This window comes from Emydura macquarii, unplaced genomic scaffold, assembly GCF_026122565.2.
Source record: "Emydura macquarii macquarii isolate MOO-44397 ecotype Brisbane River unplaced genomic scaffold, CSIRO-AGI_Emac_v2 contig_1253, whole genome shotgun sequence".
Lineage (NCBI taxonomy): Eukaryota > Metazoa > Chordata > Testudines > Chelidae > Emydura > Emydura macquarii.
In genome coordinates this window covers 78,882,039-78,901,766 of record NW_027131390.1, presented here as the reverse complement: position 1 = coordinate 78,901,766, position 19,728 = coordinate 78,882,039, and the positions used below count along the sequence as shown (strand labels likewise).

Below are 19,728 nucleotides of genomic sequence, written 5' to 3'. Positions count from 1 at the left end.
AGTGGTTTACTGTGCCATGAATTGGTTTTCTTGTATTTTGTATTATAAATTGTTGATTCATTTAATAAACTAGTTACTTTAGGTGATAAACAAGGCTTCTTGTTTTTCAGTTCACAGTTAAGTATATTAAATATTATTATATATGCTACTGTAGGTGAGTAATTTATAATTTTAGGCATAAGAATAAGGGTGTGCAGAAACAGAACAGAAACATTTTCTTCACAAAAATACCTGAGCTTCTTCTTGTTGCTTTTTTAGCTGTTCAAGCATCTGCTGAAATTCTGCCTCTTTCTGCTCTGCTTCTTCCAGGGTTGCTTGATTCTGTTCTTCATAGGCCATGGCAACAACAGCCAGGATCAAATTAACCAGATAGAAAGAACCCAGAAAAATCACCAGAACAAAAAATATCATGTATGTTTTTCCTGCAGCTCGTAGCGTCTGGGGGGGAAACGTATCCATATAAATATATAGTGTCACTGCTAGTCTGATAGTATGTTGCATCAATTCATGTGCTCATAAGTAGTGGTTTAAAGGGTTTTGTCACAACTGAATAAGTCTATTCATACAGTTTTACCATATCAAATAATACTTAGCATTTGATTCACATAGGGTTCTTACCAACTGATAAAGGTTTTCCCAGAAATCCTGAGTCATTAGCCGAAAGAGTGACAAGAACGCCCAGCTGAATGTGTCAAAGCTCGTGTATCCATAGTTGGGGTTTCTACCAGCTTTCACACATATATATCCTTCTGGACATTGTCTGTGTGTGAAGACAGAACATGAGGTGTTATAGTTAACTTTCACTATAATTAACACTCTGACTTTATGTTATGTTTCAGAACAAAATGCATTATTTTCATTTACCATATCCTGTATTATTTTTGGACAGTTGTTTTTTAGCAAACTCTTGTCAATTAAAATGTTGTTGTTTTTAAGACAATTCCAAAAGGCTCCCAAAAACTCAGCTAAGATGAAAATAAATGATAAAATGTCCCTTTAATTTGTATTTTGTTGCTAAGTATCGTTTGCATGTTTTTTTTAATGAAAACACATCAAACTGTTTAGTTCAGATTTTCAATAGCTCCGGGTATATCTACACAGACGGCGGCAAAGTCGCCACCGTCAGATCGACTTATCTGGATTGACTGAGCAGTCAGTGAAGACCCATTCAGTCGATCCAGAAGTCGACGCAGTAAAACCACCCCCTCAAATGGCGTAGCGCTGCATCAACTGGAATACGGTTCCCGTCGGCACAGTGCAGTGAAGATACCACACAGAAGGGAAGCACAGCAGTCGAATCATCTGGTAAGTGTAGACCAGGCTACATTTTTTAACAATAATCTCCAATCCAGAGTAGTAATTACCAGACAAAAAATAATTGCTAAAATGGAGTTAAGTTTAAAAATAAAGCTGGGCAAATAAGTGATTTTTTGGTTACCTGGCAGATCTGGAAAAAAGATTTGTTTTGGTCAGACCAAAAATAAAATCTTTAAAAAACCTGTTTCCGGTTGAATGAAACACGGTGGTAGGCACAGATTCCCTTATAACATTTTGGCCAGTGGCACTCATCTGAATTGTGAGACACTCAGGTTCAATTATCCCATCTGTCTGATGTGTAAAAGTAATCTGAACTTCTGTCTCCCACCTCGCAGGACGAGTGCCTTTGCTGTTGGGCTATAGATTAGTCTGATGCAGAGCTCTCTCTCTCTCTCCTGTTCCAGTTTGTATAAAGATTATACAGCTTGAACCTGGGGCTCGTATATCATGCATGAGTGCTCTAACCACCAGGCTACATACAGTCAGTCTTTCTCATGCTCTTTCCCAGGCCTGATTATGAATGACTGTGAATTGCCACTATGAATGACAATGAATAGTCAGAATGTCAGGAAAAAGGAATAAGAATGCAATATGGGAGACCCAAATTCAAGTTCCTTTTCACATACCAGGCAAGTGCTCTAACCACTGGTAAAAGTTATAATGAAGGGCATAGGACTCTATTATTAATTATTATTATTATTATTAATATTAGTATTAATACTGGCAAAAATATTTGGCAAATTCATGGCAAATTCACAAATAGTTTCAGGTTGACCACAACTGCATTTTCTGGTTAATACATTATTTGTCTGAAAAATTTCTCTCAGCCAATAATTTAGAACAGAATCATTAGACAAATGTGGTTCTAAGTCAGAAAGTCCACAGTTTCCGTACACAGCTCACCAGAGCATTTCATAAGGTCCATGGCCTTCTTCAGCACAATATACTAACAGCTGATTCATTAGCGTTTTGTCATCATGTTTACATGATGTTTAGTTTAGTTACATGATGTTTAGTTTAGTTAAGAAAAAAAGTAAATACATGTTTTCTATAATTCTGCTACACGTTTTATGCACTGTACATAGAAACAACCTATCTAAATAGATTCTGTTTCATATGTATCTGGCTCACACAAGGTTGTGCTTAGATTTGTGTGGTTCGGCACCACTGTTTTCAAATTCAGGAAAACAAATTTGCAACTTCTAGGCCAATCTGGACCAAGCTAGTTTGACTCTTAAGATTCAGTTGGACCATGGAGTGTCATGTAGCTGTTTTCCCTGAGGTGGGTGCACCAGGAAGAAACTGTGAGACAGAGAGACACAATTCCTCCCCTAGCTGCAGGTTGGAATAAATTACTAAACCCTTTTTTATGATGTAACATACTACATGGGTGTGTTCAGCCCAGCTTTGCTGGCTGGTGCATGGAGTTGCTTTTTTGTGAAAGGGAGTATTAGACACACAACCATTGCTGTCTCCTCAGTGCCTGGCTCCATAGTCCAAAAAGGGTCTTGTGTGACTGCTTGGGGTATGAGGATGCCTTCTCTCCCTTATCGCCTTGTGCAGTCAAGCAAGATCAAGGCACAGCGAAGCCCTAGGTGATGAAGCACAAACTTTGTAGAGAACTTGTTTTTTGGTAGAAGTTCACACATCAAACTGTTGCAGCAGAAAGGATTTTTTGGGAAAGTTAAGCAGGGGGTTCAAATGGAAGTAAGGTACATCCTTGAACTATGCAGTCAGTACTTTGCATCCATAACATTTTGTGTTTTTTCCTTCTTGGCTTTATTCTTCTCTGTTCACATCTTCGATTCCAGGTTACTTTTCTTCAGTCATTGTCTCTAAAAGGGACTATACCAAAGTGGATATTTTTATCATTAACACTTTTCAAGCAAGCAGGAACAAATGTTCACAGTCAGTGTTTTGTATGGCCAGACATCTGACTACTTTGACCAGACCAATTGAATCAGCTCCTGTGGCAACTTAAGTCCAAAACCAAACGTCTAATGTCAAATTCCTAGAACTTTTCCAATGATACAAAATATGGAATCATAAATGTTCTAGTTAAGTTAGACACCTGATTTATTTTGCATTTCATTTCCAGTTGCTGCATTCTGTTTCGACAAACACAAGAGAGTATTTTTGAAAGTGTCTTACCCTGCATCAGAGCCATTACCACAAAGTAGAGCATCTCTTTGTCCTTCCAAAACGTAAAAATGAGCTGTTTAAAATAATTTTTAAAAGTATGTGAATAAATCAAAGAAATATTAAGTCAAAATACTAGGTAATATAATCAAATTAAAATATTTAGTCCGGATATTTAGATGCTGACTGCTCCCCAGTTTATGTAGGATCTTTTCTATTTATCATTTCTGAATTACTTTTGACCACTGTATGTCACACCATATCAGAATACATGAAAATATATTCCTTCCTATATTTACATCTGTTTTGTTGATCTTTTAGTCACAAACAGTTTAATAGTAGTTCTTACTTTCATCCTCAATGTACTCCTTCCAGTTAAACGTGCTCACAGTTGTATTAATAAAGGTACCATTTATGTCCATTGTGCTATTTAAGTAGGAAGTAATGTTTACTTCAAAAGTGGAATTGTCTGGAGGCCACTGCAAGCATTTATGCCTCAAGTTGCCCATGAACAGCTGCAGCCCTATTAGTGCAAATACACTCAGACAAAACACAGTCAGGATCATTACATCCGAGAGCTTCTTCACAGACTGAATTAGGGCTCCTACAATAGTCTTCAAGCCTACAAACACAAAGGAATTCAGAGATGTATTAAAAAGTATCACATGTTCTTCCTATACATTTAAGATTTCATGCAGAATCCCAAAATAATAATTATCTTATTATTTAAAAAATAAAGCTTCATGAGCAGCCTCATAGCTTGTGAAGATGAATGAACAGCAGAAAATTCTTGTTTATGTATGTGAAGTGTATGCATGTTCCAAATACTTAATATTTTATTTTATTCGCAAACAGGAAAGTTTATCAGTCATGGGTTACCCAAATGTATGAACAACATGTAAAGAAAAATCTTCCTGTTTTTTTTTTAATTTAATTTAATTTATTTTTAATGTTCTACCATTGTCTCCATTCTAAAACATTGATAAATAAGTCTCCACAGCAATATATGGAACTGGAGTTGATTTGGAGAATACAAGCCTCCGAGGATAATTACTGTAATTCCCACATGCAGTGCCAATGCTAGTTTATTTTTTATCAGAGTCCCCTTTTCTCTGTTTGGCGATCAGTTTTAAAAACTGATTTCTGTTTTCAGCAACTGTAATAAATGGTAACATTCAAATCAAGAAGAAAGCCACAGCACTAAAGCTTTTGCAGTGTGAAAGAGAACATTTCTCTTAATAAAATGCAAAAGAAAAAAAAGTGTCCCAACAATCCATAGGCTAAATATTTTGTAGATGTTTCATGCAAAAACTTGTTAAACTCAAAGGCTGATTTTGCAAAGAAAAAAGCTAACATTAAAAAGGCAAAGAGTCATATTGCTGTTTGATGATTCCTGCCTTTTTTGTAATATGAGTGGTGAGTAAAGATGCTTATGCTAAAAAGAAGTGAATTCAACTTCAATGGAATTAAAGTCAGCCTCAGTGTTTAACCTAGCTCTCACCTGGAATAACTGATATTGTTTTCAATGCTCGGAGAACTCTGAATGTTCTCAACGCTGAGACATTGCCCAGGTCCACAAACTCTGTCACATATCTGTAATAGGGGAGTTCACACACAAACACAATGACAGCACACAGATAACAGTTGGAGATACAAGGGACCTAACACCTTATACCAGTTACTTCTTACCTGGGATTACAGAAATAGTTTTCAAAGCTCTCAATACTCTGAAAGTTCGAAGAGCTGAAACATTGCCTAGGTTTACAAATTCTGTTACATACCTGTAGGATTAAATCACAGTTATTCAGAATTTAGGCAGCATTTTTGCTACTTACTTAGGTCTTCCATCAAGACCTCTTTGGTGATTTTAGCAAATAAATTAAGTCAGCAATTTACCTTTCTCTGTAGTTCATTTTGCTTTAATGCACACTTATTATCATCAACTACATTTAAATTTCATTGAAGTGAAACTCACTAATTTTATATTTGAAAACCTAATTAAGCTAAATCAGTTAGTAATAGTAGTACAGAGGCATGAAGTCCATTCTAGTGAGCAGAAAGAATGTAGGACATGAAATTAGTGTCCCTTAGTGGCTGACATGCCATTCTGGCTCCTGCATTATTTTACTTTGAACTATGAATGCTAAAATGAGTGATACATACAATAACTAAACATTACTATCTGGAGGAATTCTATACGTTTAAATCAGAGCATGTCTGATAATACGCTATTTGCTGCCACTAATTTCATGCCCTCAAAAGCTTAAAAAATTGTTATACCACTTACGCCATCAAAATGACGCTGAAGTCAAGCCAATTCCATGGGTCTCGAAGGAAAGTAAAACCTTCTAAACAGAAGCCTCTTGCAAGAATTTTTATAAGCGATTCAAAGGTATAAATTCCAGTGAACGTGTACCTGAGAAGTATCCAAGCAAGAATTACAGACACACAGTCTTGGCATGTCTGTAGCTATATACAGCATCATTTTTACAATAGGTTTATATTTTCTATAATGAGAAAAAGGAAAACTCTTGAACTGAATGGAGAAACCCATAAACTTCATGTGTCCACAAAATTGTATGAAGGCAATAATTGTAAAGTAAATGAAATTAGAATTCAGTGTACATATGGTGTTGATTTTTTGAAAGGCTTGATTCAGCCTCTAGTTTGTGTCCACATTTTTACACTTACAAATAATTACAGGCACAAATATGTATAGGTACATTTTCTAGCACATATATGGCTGGCTGCCTTACAAATCATGGAGGTAAATGGCTACATGCTATAAAAAGTGCACAGAATTGTTTGCAATATCAAAATCAGAGCCCTCTTCTGAAAAACAGGTCTTACTGCTTACAATATTAATCACTATAGTGCATGTGTATTTAATAAATAGGTAGAATTTTCTCATAATAAAGAATGTCTAGATCTTTTATTGTTCAAGAACAATCTAAGACCATGTTACCATAAAAGGGATATGATTTACATTTTCTCCAGTGTGGGAATAAGTCACGGTAGTCCATGGATCTCCTGAGATATGCCTGGATCTTGAAGGATCCACAGGATCAAATATTGTTTGCATGAAGGCCTTTCTGCTCAGTTGTCAGGCTCCAATTAGCCACAAAGACCCGGATTAGTCCTTCTAGGGGGTCCCCTACTACAACTGTCTCTGGAAGACCCCAAATGGGCATTCCACACTGTGGTGAAGCCAGCCAGCATAAGTCAATAAAGGGATAAATGAAGAGTGAAGAAGAAACTGAAAGTGGTTAAAACCTGATTTAGAGTTTAATATATTTAATATTAATATTAATATTAATTAATATAATATATTTTAAAAGAATAATTCATAGCTGTATTTTTGTTAGCATAATTGGGCTACATCCTGTCTACATAACCATGTGCCTGTGCAGCAGAGAGATGTTTCCCGGTTACTTTACTTCACCAGGAGTCCTGCTAGCACATGGCAGCATTCCAAATGGCAGGCCAGTACAAAGTACAAAGCTTTGCTGCTCCTTGAAATCATGAGCTCATTGCTTGTTGTTTTGTGTCTGGTTTGTGCATTTCTGCTTCTTCTTGTTTTTTGGGAGAGAAGGTGTTTGCTTGTTTTGATGGCAGTTTGTGAATTCATGAGGGTAAGAGTCAACCTATACACCTTTTTGCCAGACAGCCATACACTCTCAAGCGATGGTGGATGTCCACATGCACTAAGATCATGTGCACTCTGGAGACATTATGGCTGGCTTGTCAAGGTAAGCACAAGGGTGTTTGCATGCATCTTTGAGGCTATCTGGGCTTCTTTTCATTCTTGCAAATCAGTGCCACTAAGGATGAGATTTAGTCTTTAATATCTCACAAGAAAGCTTCAAATATTCATCAGGCAGAAGGTTCAAGAACAAATACTATTTTTAAACCACTTACAGAGTCATGCAAGAGGGGGCAAGCAGGGGCATGCTCCCCCCCAATCTCCATGTGTCCCTGCAGCCTGGGGAGGGAGGAAGCACCAGGGTGGCTGGCTGAGCTCCTCCTCTCTCCACGCCTACCTCTGCAGTCACCTCCTGGAATCTCAGCATTGCCTCTGCCTCCACCCCCGACTCACCTCAACGGGCAGTCTGCAAAGCAGGCAGCAGCATTGGGACTCCAGAAGCAGGGAAAGAGAAGCAGCAGCTTAGGGGTGGTAGGAAGAGGAGCCCAGCCAACAGCCAGACATCCTGCTGCTTCCTCCATCCCTGGGCTGAAGAGCCATGGAGAGTGCCACTGCCAGGGAGAGTTGCTACCTCCTCGCTGGTAGGCAACCCTGCCAGAGGCATCCTGAGAATCAGTGGAGGAGAGGGTTGACACGAACCTTTCTTGTGTGTGTGTGTGTGTTTAATGTGCCCCTCCAAAAACATTCAACTTTAATTTCCTGGGCACGCCCCTGATCACTTAAATAATTTAAGAGAAAAGGTAGAAAGTTATTTATGACACTCATGGAATCTAATCCCTTATGAATATAGAGAAGCAAGTTCTCAAGTAAACCTTATATTAATGATCCTTGAATGGAGCGACATCAAACTAAAATTGTTGTTCCAATAAGTAGATTTAACTTACTCTACATTCTTTGTCCAGTCTGGAGGGTTACTCATGGTCATAAATACACAGTTGGTCAAAATAGTGCACATAATAAGCATGCTGAATAATGTAAACTGAAGTCAAGGAATGTAAGCCTGATAATCAGATGTTATATCATCCAAAAGACATGATATTCTAGTTTTCTAATATCTGGATTACTAAAATATTAGTAAATGTATATACAATTAATATAATATATTCTAAAAAAAACTGAAAATAAACAGTTTGCATGTACTTTCATCGATCTTAAATAACACACGCAGCACAGTGGTTTTGTTTTGCATGTCTCTTTCAACTCTCTTAGGCTGTGGATTTAAATGAAATCCACAACATCCTTAAGTATGAAAAAGTATGAAATAAGTTTAGTTTTTTTTCCTGATCTGAACACTGGGACAGGACTTTATTTTTCTCTTCCCATGTGTCTATACAGTACCCAACACACGTGGCCTAATCCTGATTGAGCCTTCAGACACTAATGTAATATAAATAACAAAAAAACTAGGCCTCAGCCTACAATTTTCTCATATGTTTAGTCCTATCTAAGACCAGTAGGATTAATGATGAGGTCTACTCATATGAGTAAGGACTCACATGAAACAGCACTTGCATGCATACGTTGGTAGTGTTTTCTTCAATATTTGCACTATTGCTCAGTTGAAGTCACTGATGTTAATAGGACTGCATGAAAGCTCATTGCAGGATTGGAGCATGAATTTTAATTGCATAACTATACAACTTAATATAATATTTCAGTGGATTTCTCTTTCTTAATTGAAACAAACTGAATTTGCAGTTATAAAAAAAAACCCTTATAATACTCTATGGACTACGATTATTTCACACTCCCCTCATATTACAAGGCTCTGAGTGATCTCAGATGCATTTGTAAAATTGGGATTTAAGTGTGCATGCTTTACTTGTATTTTACCATTCAATTTTCTGATGTTGACTGTTTTGTTATAGTGTAAATGGCCAGTGCCTGATGTCAGCTGTTATAAACATACTGTAGCTGCAAACATTAGCCTTGCCTTTAGTATTGTCTAAGGCCACAGTTCTGCATTAAGATACAATAATGCTGAGCCCTGTGTCTGTGTGGCATTCCAGTGAAGCCAGTGGGACTCTGCACAGAGCCAGGGGTCCGGGCTCACAGATCCCGATGCAGGAGTAGGGCACATGTTGTTACGGTAATAATTGAAAATATCTTCCTTTACTCTGATTCTGATCACTTATGGAGCACCTTCCCATCTACTGAGGAAAACGATGCCAATGTGCCCACACAGATAGCTCTTTACTCATATAATTAATCCTCTAAAGTGAATTAGTGTCATTGGACTTAATGGAACTATTTGCATGAGTAACAGGATCACTCTCAACTATTTTCTTATTAATGAACTCATTGGGGGTCTGCATGGTGGCAGGAGTCTTCCCATGTAGAACTCATTGGAGGAAGGCCTAAATTTGTATCTATTTGTAAATAAACCAAATATTTAAAATCTGACAGTAGTGGGTGACTCAGTGAGGAATTATGTTTGCGACGAGCTGCTTATTGCAGTTCAGTTGTGACACTGCTGCTTTTTAAGAATAATCAGAGTATGTTTTGTGAATGTATGTACATATACAATGACATTTATTTATATATTACAACGAAAAGTGTTATTTCAGTTATGATACTTTTAAAAACAGTAATATTTAAAATTAACCACTTGAAAAGGATATGAATGTACCAAAATCTTAATAGCAATTTTTCTAACAGGGTTGAGAGGAGTTAAAATGTACAAGGCAGATGTGGCACTGAATCGGAAAATTGTCTTTCCTTTATTCAGTACTATGAAAGTCTGGAAAAGAAGAACATACAATGAAAGAACAATGTTCATAAACTAAGCATTTTCATCTCTGGCACCTTGTAGGACTGAGCCTTTAGAAATGAAAGTCCTATTCTATTAATCACCTGTGGCAAGAAAATGCCTGATTTCTGAGGAAACAGCTGATTTAAGTTACCCACTGTTAATTTTCTAATGTTCTGACATTTGTGTTATAGAAATTTTAATGAGATCAGGGTTCAACACATATAGTATCAATGGGAAATGTTTCTCATCAGTGTCAATGGTAGCAGAATATGGCCTTTCATCACTAAAATAAACTTGTATATTTTTATTTCATTCATATTACACATTTTCAGACATATCAAGACAATTATAACAATAAAGTCAAGTATTTAAATAAAATCAAGATAGCATATCAAATCAAATACATTATATTGCATTCAAACAAGTTTTAAATGCTAAGGGCAAATTCTGATATATTAGCTGTAACTTAGCAGCATCTTCTTCAACAAATGGCACTATTTTAAAGTACTATATTTATTGTGACTAAAGGTATGAGAATCTGACCCTAAAAAAATCAAGTATAATTAGAAAATCATTGTATTTTGAGTTTAGATTTTAAATAACATTAGTATCAATTACATGAATTTCCTGAATAGGTATGTCCACACCACAGGCAAATGAAGAGAATGACAAAAATGCCAAATGACATCCGTCTTAGCAGCTTGAGACAATGAATAAGATCCAAATGCACAAACTCTTTTCTCAGTTATAGCAGTGCTACCTTACTGGCTGTGTCTGTGAACACTCAATTTCGTGTATTATCATTTTCAAGTTGGCTTAAAGGACACAGTCAGTGTTTCCACCCTTGTGCCTTTCCTATTGTCTTCTAGATTTTTGTCATTTCTATTCCAAATGTACATGTGTTTGGGATTCACTTTGATCTTTGCTGCTGCTTAAAATTTCTTAAGGACATTACTAAACTTCCTTTCAGTCTTTGTCATATTCTTTGGCTCTGCTTTGTAATATCACAGTAGAGTCTTTTGTTATGTTCTCAGCAGAGCTATGTAATATCACAGTTTTCTGTGATGTTTGTACTCTGTAAAAAAACAAGTATGTGATTAGAGATGCTGCTCTCTCCCTGACTCCTCACGCTCACAAGGTCTCCTTTCTGGTGTGAGGTAAACTGAACCCCCCTTTGGTAGGAGAGAAACCAAGCTAAGGAAGCTGCCCTTTCCCCAAGATCATTGGCCTGGTACATATAGTGGGGAAATCAGGCTGTGAAAGACCACCCTCATGATGTGTCTGTTGTTAGGTGGCAGTCATGCTGACAGAGGCTCCCTCCCACTCCCAGGACTGACTTTTTGTTAGTGGTGGTGGGAAGATACTGCCCATTCTAAGGTCATTGCTGTAGCAGAGGCTGTTGCCAGATTTCCATTCATATGCAATTTTCTCTTGATTGCAGCAACCTCTATGATTAAAAGTACTTTCTACTAATTGGATAAGTGTTAGTAACAGGAAGAGGGATGAGTAATTCTCATTAGTCTCTTATGATGTCCATTCTTCTTTTGTTCAAAGAATCAAATTGCTAGACATTTAAGAAAAGATGACATTTGAAGTAAACAGGGTCTGAAGTTTACTCATTACCGCTAATGGGCTAGCTAGTCCATGACTAGTTTGTCTTTTTTAACTTTTGTATCCAACATCTTTGTCCCCATATGAGATTTTGAGTTCACTGATAAATTTGTTGAAGATGTCCACTACCAGCTTTTAGCAGAAGGTTGGCTGTTTTTTAAAAAAATGCTGTATTCTCATATTATTCTGCAGTCAATCAGACAAAGGGTAAAATGCACTTAATGCAAAAACCTTTTCATTGAAAATAGCCCACAAAACTGAGCTGCTGCTATGGTATCCAAAAATGGAAAGAAAATAAAAGCCATTCTCTACCTTACACTTGCATTTCTTTAAAATTGCCTAAATGACCTTAATATAATAGCTATGTACTCTCTTTCTACATTAATTATCTACACAAATGCAACTTATTGCATATTCATTAGTAATTGATGGGTTCTGTAATTACGTATTGGAATTTACTTTACTTTCCACTCAAGTTAATTTTTAAGTATTGAACTTGGAGCTGTAATTTTAAAAAAAAATATGCTGCTAAGCAAAGCAACTTTACCTACAGTAGGCCAGCAATGTTAGTATCATGGGATTATTCCAAATGAACACGATAACAATTCATTCAGTTTATTAACATTTTACATTTTCATTTCTTTCTTCTGTTACGGGTCTATGAAGTACAGACCTCTCACAGTCACCAAATACCAATTTAGTATGATGTCCCAGCATACACCCTGCTGATGGAGTTGCATACGGCCTGAAGCCTCTAAAGGTTCTCTACGTACAATTTTTCTTCCGTACTCATTTTTGTGAAGTTCTCTTTTTTGCAATTCATACTATAGTATGGTACAACATAGGGAAAAGGGGACTTATCTTGGTGAGCTAGCTACAATTTTGCCAACTTCAAACATTTAAAAATTGTAATTCAGATTGCCATAAAAACATGATACTGGCTTAAAATTCATAAATATTTTAGATGCAGTCATTTGTAATGTTTTCTTTATCTACCTTGTGATTTTTGAGGGGGAAGCTGCCCACCCATCCCCAACTTGATAAGATCATATTAGGTTACAAATTCAACCACATAGGCATGCACAAAAATGCATATCTCCATTTTCAGTCCTTGGAAGGAGGCTTCACCCTCCTCCTCCTTTCCCATGGCTGTGATAAACTGTCATTCTACCCCCATCTTCCGCTTCCCTTATCATTCTCCTCCTTGTCTCCTTCCTGCACTCTACATTTTCCTGCACCCTATGTTTATTTTCACCCTATTAGTCATCTTCCTGTATCCATTACTGCCAACTCTTACAAGTTTATCTTACAAGTCTTACAGTACTGTATGTTTGTTTGTTTTCTTAAATTTAAAGTAATTTCACGGTATATGGTTTCATACTCAGCAAATTTACTTTATCTAAAGTGGCTACCACTCTAGTTTAGCAAAAATCTTTTGGACGATACATTTTTTCACTTCAGCAGCTCCATGTGCTACTAGAATACTATTTCATTTCATTTAATAGACGTAGGCCTTAGTACAGTCATAAATTCAAATTTAGTTTTAAATAGGTTTATTTCAGAAAGAAAAATGTATTTAATTAAAAATCTGATTTAAATAAAAAAATCTGATTTTTTAAAATAATTTTTTATCTACCCTGAAAGCAGCAGATGCTGCATTGCTTCCTTCTCCTTCCTGGCAGGTATGAGGTCAGAAAGGAAATGTTGAATGGAGCAGTAGTGGGGCAGGAAGGAGTCAGGCATAGAAAAGCCAATGTGAGGAAGATAAAAGAGCAGAATACTAGTGTATGGAAGGAAGCTGGTTAGGACAGCAGCCAGGTTTGTTTGTGCGGGAGAATTTCAATGAGACATGGAGAGACACAGCTGTTGTGGGGGGAAGTGGAAGAGACAGCACCATTGGAACTGGGAAAGCGGGGAAAAGGGTTTATGGCAAATGCAAAAAAAAAAAAATCTAAGCAGGAGAGACAGCAGAAAAGAAAGAGACAACTTGGGGTCAGTGGGAGAAATAAAGAAGACAGGCAATAGTGAAGAAAAACAGAATGGGTGAGAATGGGAAAGAAAAGAAAGCAGAGCAGAAAGAAAACAAGAAAAGGCTGAAGATAAAAATAGACAGGCTGAGTCAAAAATGTCTTTTAGAAAGTGAGAGAAAAAATAAAAATGAAAACATTGCAAATACATTTAAGAGAAAAAAGGACATTGAAAAAAGTTGATGTTTCAAGGCTTGAGAATATAAGAAGATAAAGAAAAGGTGAAAAAACCTAATCACCAGGGTGATGGTATGCTTACTTGTCAACTTCTCCCACATGCATCTTTGTACCTGTTGCACGTGATCTCTTATGCATGGAATGCCCTTGCTGAACTAGTCTTCAAAGCCACAAAACTCTCCTTCAGTTTCTTCCTCAAGATTCAACTTTACTATGATGCCTATAGTAGGTTTCCTCCATTCAGTATTTTGATTCCATTATTTAATGGTTGTTGGCTGTTGTCGTTTTTACAGTCAAAATTCAGAAGTTTGCCCAGCCTTTTAGCCAGCTGATTCAGTCCCCTCATTTACTGAGTGATGTTTGATATCACAAGCAGAGTCAAAGTGGGGCTATCAGGATATTAATTTACCAGAGCCTAGGGTGTATGGTGCTAGATAAGGTAAATTGTATTGTAAGTTAAAGGAATGGCGTACATAAGTAAGGGGTGGCAGAATCAGATCTTCGGTGAAGATGGAGAACATAACAGGAGGAAATGACAGCGCACGGGAAGGAGTAAGAGAAGGGCATAGTCTGGGTGAGGACAATACGATTATGCAGTTGTTGGGGGGCTGCCCCTTATGCATAAAACACCCTTCCTGAACTAGCCTTCAAAGCCATAAAACTCTCCTCCTTGTCCTTCCTTTACTACGATGCCTGCCACAAATTTCCAGTTGCAGATGGCTTCAGTAGAGGGACAAGCACTTCAGTTCCCTGAAATATCAGTAGTGTAATCAGCAATCTATTTCACAATTGTTTAATATGGGCCAGGACTTAGAACCTGTACAGAGCTGTAGCACAAGTCAGGAATGTGGTTTTGTCCCATCTACATTCCTTATTGCAATTTACTTCACTGGACAGTTTCCCCTTGGCTGGCACTACCCTGTTACCTACAATCTTCTCCATCCCAGAATCTGTTTTCAACATTTTATTTTCTATGATCTTTCACATCTAGACTTGATGCTGTGTAAAACTACTGGAATCTTCAGGCCAATTTTTTGTCACTTACCTGGTGTCAATCAAGTGTAACTCAGTTAAAGCCTTTGGAGTTACAGTAGTGGCGTAAATCAGATCGGAATTAGGCCAATAACCTTTCAGTATAGTGCTGTGGCTTGATTGCTCTAAAAATACAGTGATTAAACTCTTAACCTCTCTTGTTAGTAGTTGATAGAATAATGCTACTCTGTTTAGAAGATTATGCTCCAGTAATTTCTCCAAGTATAAAATACTGAAAGGTACAATTAGATTAAAGGATCAGATATATTATAATGAAAATAAGAAATGCATTTACTTTCACAGAGGAAGAGAGAGAATAGGGGAAAAAACTGTTCAGTTGCTCTAGGGTATTTTACCCGACTGTCAACAGAGGCATCCTAACTGCAATCTTAATAAACACTCACTTTTTTATTGATGTAATATGGGTCCAGGTCCTCCAAGGGCTCAGACACCATTCCTGGAGGTATGTCGCCATAAATAAATGGCAGTGTCTTTCCAGCTTCCAAGTCACTATTTGGCTTTGGGCCATTTTCATCATCATCATCTGTATGATCTTGTTTGGGTTTTTTAGCTTTCTCTTCTGCGGCATGCTTTTCAATAGCTGCAAGAGATTCTCTAGTAAAATAGCAGAAACTGTCAGGTCCTGGTGGTACCAGCAGTGCCTGTGCCATCTTTTCATCCTGCAAATTTAATTACGTTTAGCCTCTTGCATGAGAATGTCCTACAAAAGAAAAATGCAAACAAGATATGAAAAATAGTGAAGGAAAAAAAAACCCATCACACCTGGTTATTTACCACCACCCTTAGTTTTAACAGCAAATACAAATTTATGCTCTCTAAAACAATAAATGCTGATCATTTAAATGGCAAGTAGATTACATCACATATATTTTACTAAACTGATAGCACCCTGGGAACCAAACGTCTGAGCCTTTTACATGAGAGGAAACAGGAATTTTGATCAGGGCTAGCCAGAAGCAGAATGCTGTTCCTATCTTCTGGTCTGAGAATTGCTGAAGTATTAATTAATTTTAAAAAGAGCTTGGATATCTTCTTATTTACTGAAGGCTGCGGCAAATTTTAATAGTTATTTTTAACAGAGAAAAAGAACAGTTATACACATTATTTAGTTTTGACTGTTCTGTATATTTTAATAGGCACCATATAAATATAAAATAGTACTTTAAAAATCTGAGTGAATTTTTGTGCTAGAAAAGAGGACAAAAGACTGAATTATCTGTCTATCCAGAAAAGGCGCACATCTAACAAGGTGGGCAAGGTTCCTGTCATGCCAGCACAAGTACTCTTCACCTTTGGTGTAGGTACAATGCATAGCAAAATAAAGTACCATCAGTACTACATCTGGGATAATGCAAAAAAACCAGAATGGGGACTCCTGGTGATAATCTATCTACAACAGATGATAAAGTAATATAAAAATGGAGAAAACTTTTGTCAAGGAAAAGGTTGGTGAACCATGAAAGGTAAAGTAACAGAAGAGTCACAGAGATTTTGGAGGTGGAAGAAGGCACTGATACAGGGGGAAATGTTAAGGCAGATTGTGAATTCAGCAAGCAATTCAGTAACATGCAGTTATGCTTAAACTTTTATTCTTTTAAGATATTTTCATGCTAGTATACAAGGATGTGGCCTTTGCTTATCTGCTAGAAATAGCCTGACCAAGACATCTGGTTCATATTAATATACTCAATAATAATTAGGATCATGTAGTCAAATCCATGCCTTATTTCTATCAAAAGGGGAAGCTGAAAATTACTTCAACAGGCTTTCTCTGGAGACTGAAATTTAGTTGCCAAATTTGCCCACATAGCTGTTTGAGACTCCCTTGAAAATGTTTTTATGACAAAGTGGCAAAATTTCTGGAGCCCTCTCTCTGCTAGTGACATAGAACCAATGCAAGTGGATTGTTGATAGCTAGTGTTGTAATATGGGTGCTAATTTTTTTCATGTAAATGCACCCTACCCTATTGATATTTTTATCAATATTACACTATGTTGTTTAATTGTTTCGTGAAACACTCTAAGCCCAAGTCATGTGCCCTACATCAATCCAGCTGATACAAAGAGGCTATTGGGCAAGTATAATCTCCTCTTCAGCCCTCCACCCCTGGAAGTACTGCAGTTGCAGGAACCTCTACACCAGGGACAGACCTAGCTCCACCAGCTCTGCACAGATTTTGCAGGAGTCCTGGCACATGCAGCATGTCAGGGTAAGGGAAGGGCAGACTGGAGACAGGAAGAGACATGATCAATGCAGTCCTGCACCCCAGCAATTCCTTGGCCTTGCTAAACCAGTCCTCAGCTGGCCCTGAATAGGAGAGGTTCAGGCCGCCTTCTCTCTGTTCATATTGCCAGCACAAGCATGAATCTGGCCTTCCCTGTCTACTGGATTAATATGGACATTTTTAGCTGTAAATCTCATTGCATTTAAGCTTACTTACTACTGTGCAGCTAAGGTACAATTCAGTTGTTAGAATATGAACTGTACCAGTCAGAATTCAAAGAGATGGTGAATTTTAGACATTTAGAAAATTAAAAATAAGTTCAAATGTCCTTCATGCAAAAAGTGTATTTAAAGAAGGATCTTTTCCAAAAAAAACCTGTAGGATTTGTATGGGCCAAGTAATAAAAAAAGTGGCACTCCACTTCTCTGCAAATCTGTTCTTTCACAGATAGCCGGCCCCATGTTGCAGAGGCTTTTGGGTAAGAGGGTTGTTAAATATTTATAACATACTATATGTACTGGGGCATGGGCAGTCAGACCTAATGGTTAGAGTCAAGAGGCAGGAACCGGAGCCAAGCATCAAAGCTGGAAGCAGAGTAAGGAGTCAAGTCAAGGGTCAAAGCCAGATTGGAGTCAGAGTCAAGGGATGAGCCAGGGGTCAAGCTGAAGTCAGGGGTCAAGCTTTGGGTCGGAACCAGACTTGGGAGCCAGGATTAGGGTGTAGGAGCAGAGACCTGGACTGAGGCAGAAAAAAAGGAACCAGAAGCAGACAGGAATCTGGGCTACGTACACAGGGAGCAAAAAGCAGGAGTCAGGCTAATAAACAGGATCCATAGGGGCAGCCAACCAGGGATTCACCTCTTTGTTCAGACACTTTCCTGTGCCTTCTTCTGGCTTTAGTACATCTGAGCCAGCTAGTGGGGCCAAACATGTCCCCCATCAGGAACTTTTGTAGGAGGGCCTCTTGGTGAGCTAATGCTCTGCTAGACCCCTTCTTCCATGGTTCCTGTGAGCTACCAGGTGTCAGCCATGAGCTGAGCACTGCCTGGAGGTCCAGGTTCAAGACGTGCAATTCCTTATGTATACATCGGGTCTCCTCATCCATGGAGTTAATTAGAAAACATAAGATCTGGGTGACTACTATATCATAAGACCCCGTAATACCAAAAAAAAAAAAAAAAAAGAAGAAGCAGCAGCCATAGAATATATTGGAGTATATAGAATATATATTTTTCCAGGCATATTCTTTACATATATTTAAATTAATTTTCAATAATTTCTAACAGTGCTTTCATATTAGATTACTTCTGTTGCTGATTGGATGTATTATATTTCTTTTATATGTGATTTCTTTTTCCAGTACTTATATTTGAAATCTCTCAGAAATAAAGTAAGATGTCTTTGAGCTGAAGACATGTCATCAGTGTTTTTTATATCTCAATAAGCTAAACTAAATTGCCTGAAGGCATCTACAAAGACTTTTATGACATCTGAAGACAAGTTACAGTGCGCAATTATACAATGTGCAAGTGAAAATTTCAGTGCAGAACCTTGTAGATTCTATTATTAATTATTTAAAATAACAGGTCATCGACATAGACTGTGGATAATAAAACAGTGCAATCCAGTTATTACTATATTCTGTGCTACACATCCATCTCTAACGCAAAGAAATGCACAAGTGACAAAAATGCTCAATTTTGTGACATTTGTTATGGCTCTGGTTTTGCCCGCCGATTACAGGGACTTGAGTTATGTCTTCAACTGGAACCTAACAAAAAGCTGACTATTGAGCTTTTTCGTTCCACTAAAACATTGGCACACAGATATGTCTTTGATTATTGTTGGCATAAGTGCAAGACCAGCAAAGGGATTTTGTAAAATGACCGTATGTCCTCATTGTTTGCATTCAGTTATTTTATTTTCAAGGGGTAATAATTAGGCAACTTGCTCTGGGCTAAGTAGAGCAGTAGGCTTGCAGCTGCAAAGACCTGGGTTCCAATTTCTGCTTTAAATGACAAGTGATAATGAGTTTAGCTGTCTCATCACAGTCCTAATAGATGTCCGTCCACATCACAAAACTGGAGTTGCTGCTGTGTGGTGTGGGCAGATGAATAGGACTGACTGCAGCTGTCATGCTCCCTAACAGCAGCAGCATGCCTAGCAAGTCTTTTTCTGCTGCTCTGGAGAACAGTGCATGGAAAGTTCTGGTAAAGGTGACAATGTCATCACATAGCACCTTCAACACAAACTCACAGCATGCAGAGCCCTGAACTGATGGCCATCCTCACCTACGTGGATCTGCTATGGGGTGATGGGACTAGGAAAACAAGAAGAAAAGCTCCGAGAGAGCAGAAGGGAGCAGAAGAAAGAAGTGTCCAGAAGAGTGAGCAGGAGAGGAGGTCTACCAGGGTGGAGAAGTCTAGAAGGAGGGAAAGAATAAAAATGAAGGTGAAGAAAAACACCCAGGTAGACATAACACCTTGTGAATGTGAGGAGATGAGTGCATGGGGACACAAGTGTGGGAGCAAATGAATTGGTGTGAAGCTGCCGTTTCAGGGGACACAAGGTACTTTTGCTTTTACTTTTTGTCCTGGACTCTGTGGCCTCCAGCTGTAGCCTCACACAGAGCAAAAAAACCACCTTTGGCGGAATTCAGAATTACTGTCAGTCTCTGGTAATATCAAGAGTGTTGCAAGTCAGGAATGAGACTGACTTGCATTTA

At 37.8% G+C, this 19,728-nt stretch overlaps 1 protein-coding gene across 1 annotated transcript in view; it reads right to left on the bottom strand.

Moving 5' to 3' along the window:
* LOC137153695 (sodium channel protein type 2 subunit alpha-like) overlaps positions 1-19,728 on the bottom strand; it is a 109,189-nt gene that overhangs the window by 67,747 nt on the left and 21,714 nt on the right. Inside the window, exons 2-10 of the mRNA XM_067549344.1 lie at positions 15,163-15,479; positions 9,781-9,899; positions 8,044-8,133; positions 5,744-5,872; positions 4,958-5,049; positions 3,806-4,078; positions 3,469-3,532; positions 619-760; positions 232-438 (exon numbers count right to left, since the gene is read on the bottom strand). Coding sequence (XP_067405445.1) covers positions 232-438; positions 619-760; positions 3,469-3,532; positions 3,806-4,078; positions 4,958-5,049; positions 5,744-5,872; positions 8,044-8,133; positions 9,781-9,899; positions 15,163-15,429 — 1,383 coding nt within the window. The 5' untranslated portion in view covers positions 15,430-15,479. The remainder of the gene's footprint in view (positions 1-231; positions 439-618; positions 761-3,468; positions 3,533-3,805; positions 4,079-4,957; positions 5,050-5,743; positions 5,873-8,043; positions 8,134-9,780; positions 9,900-15,162; positions 15,480-19,728) is intronic.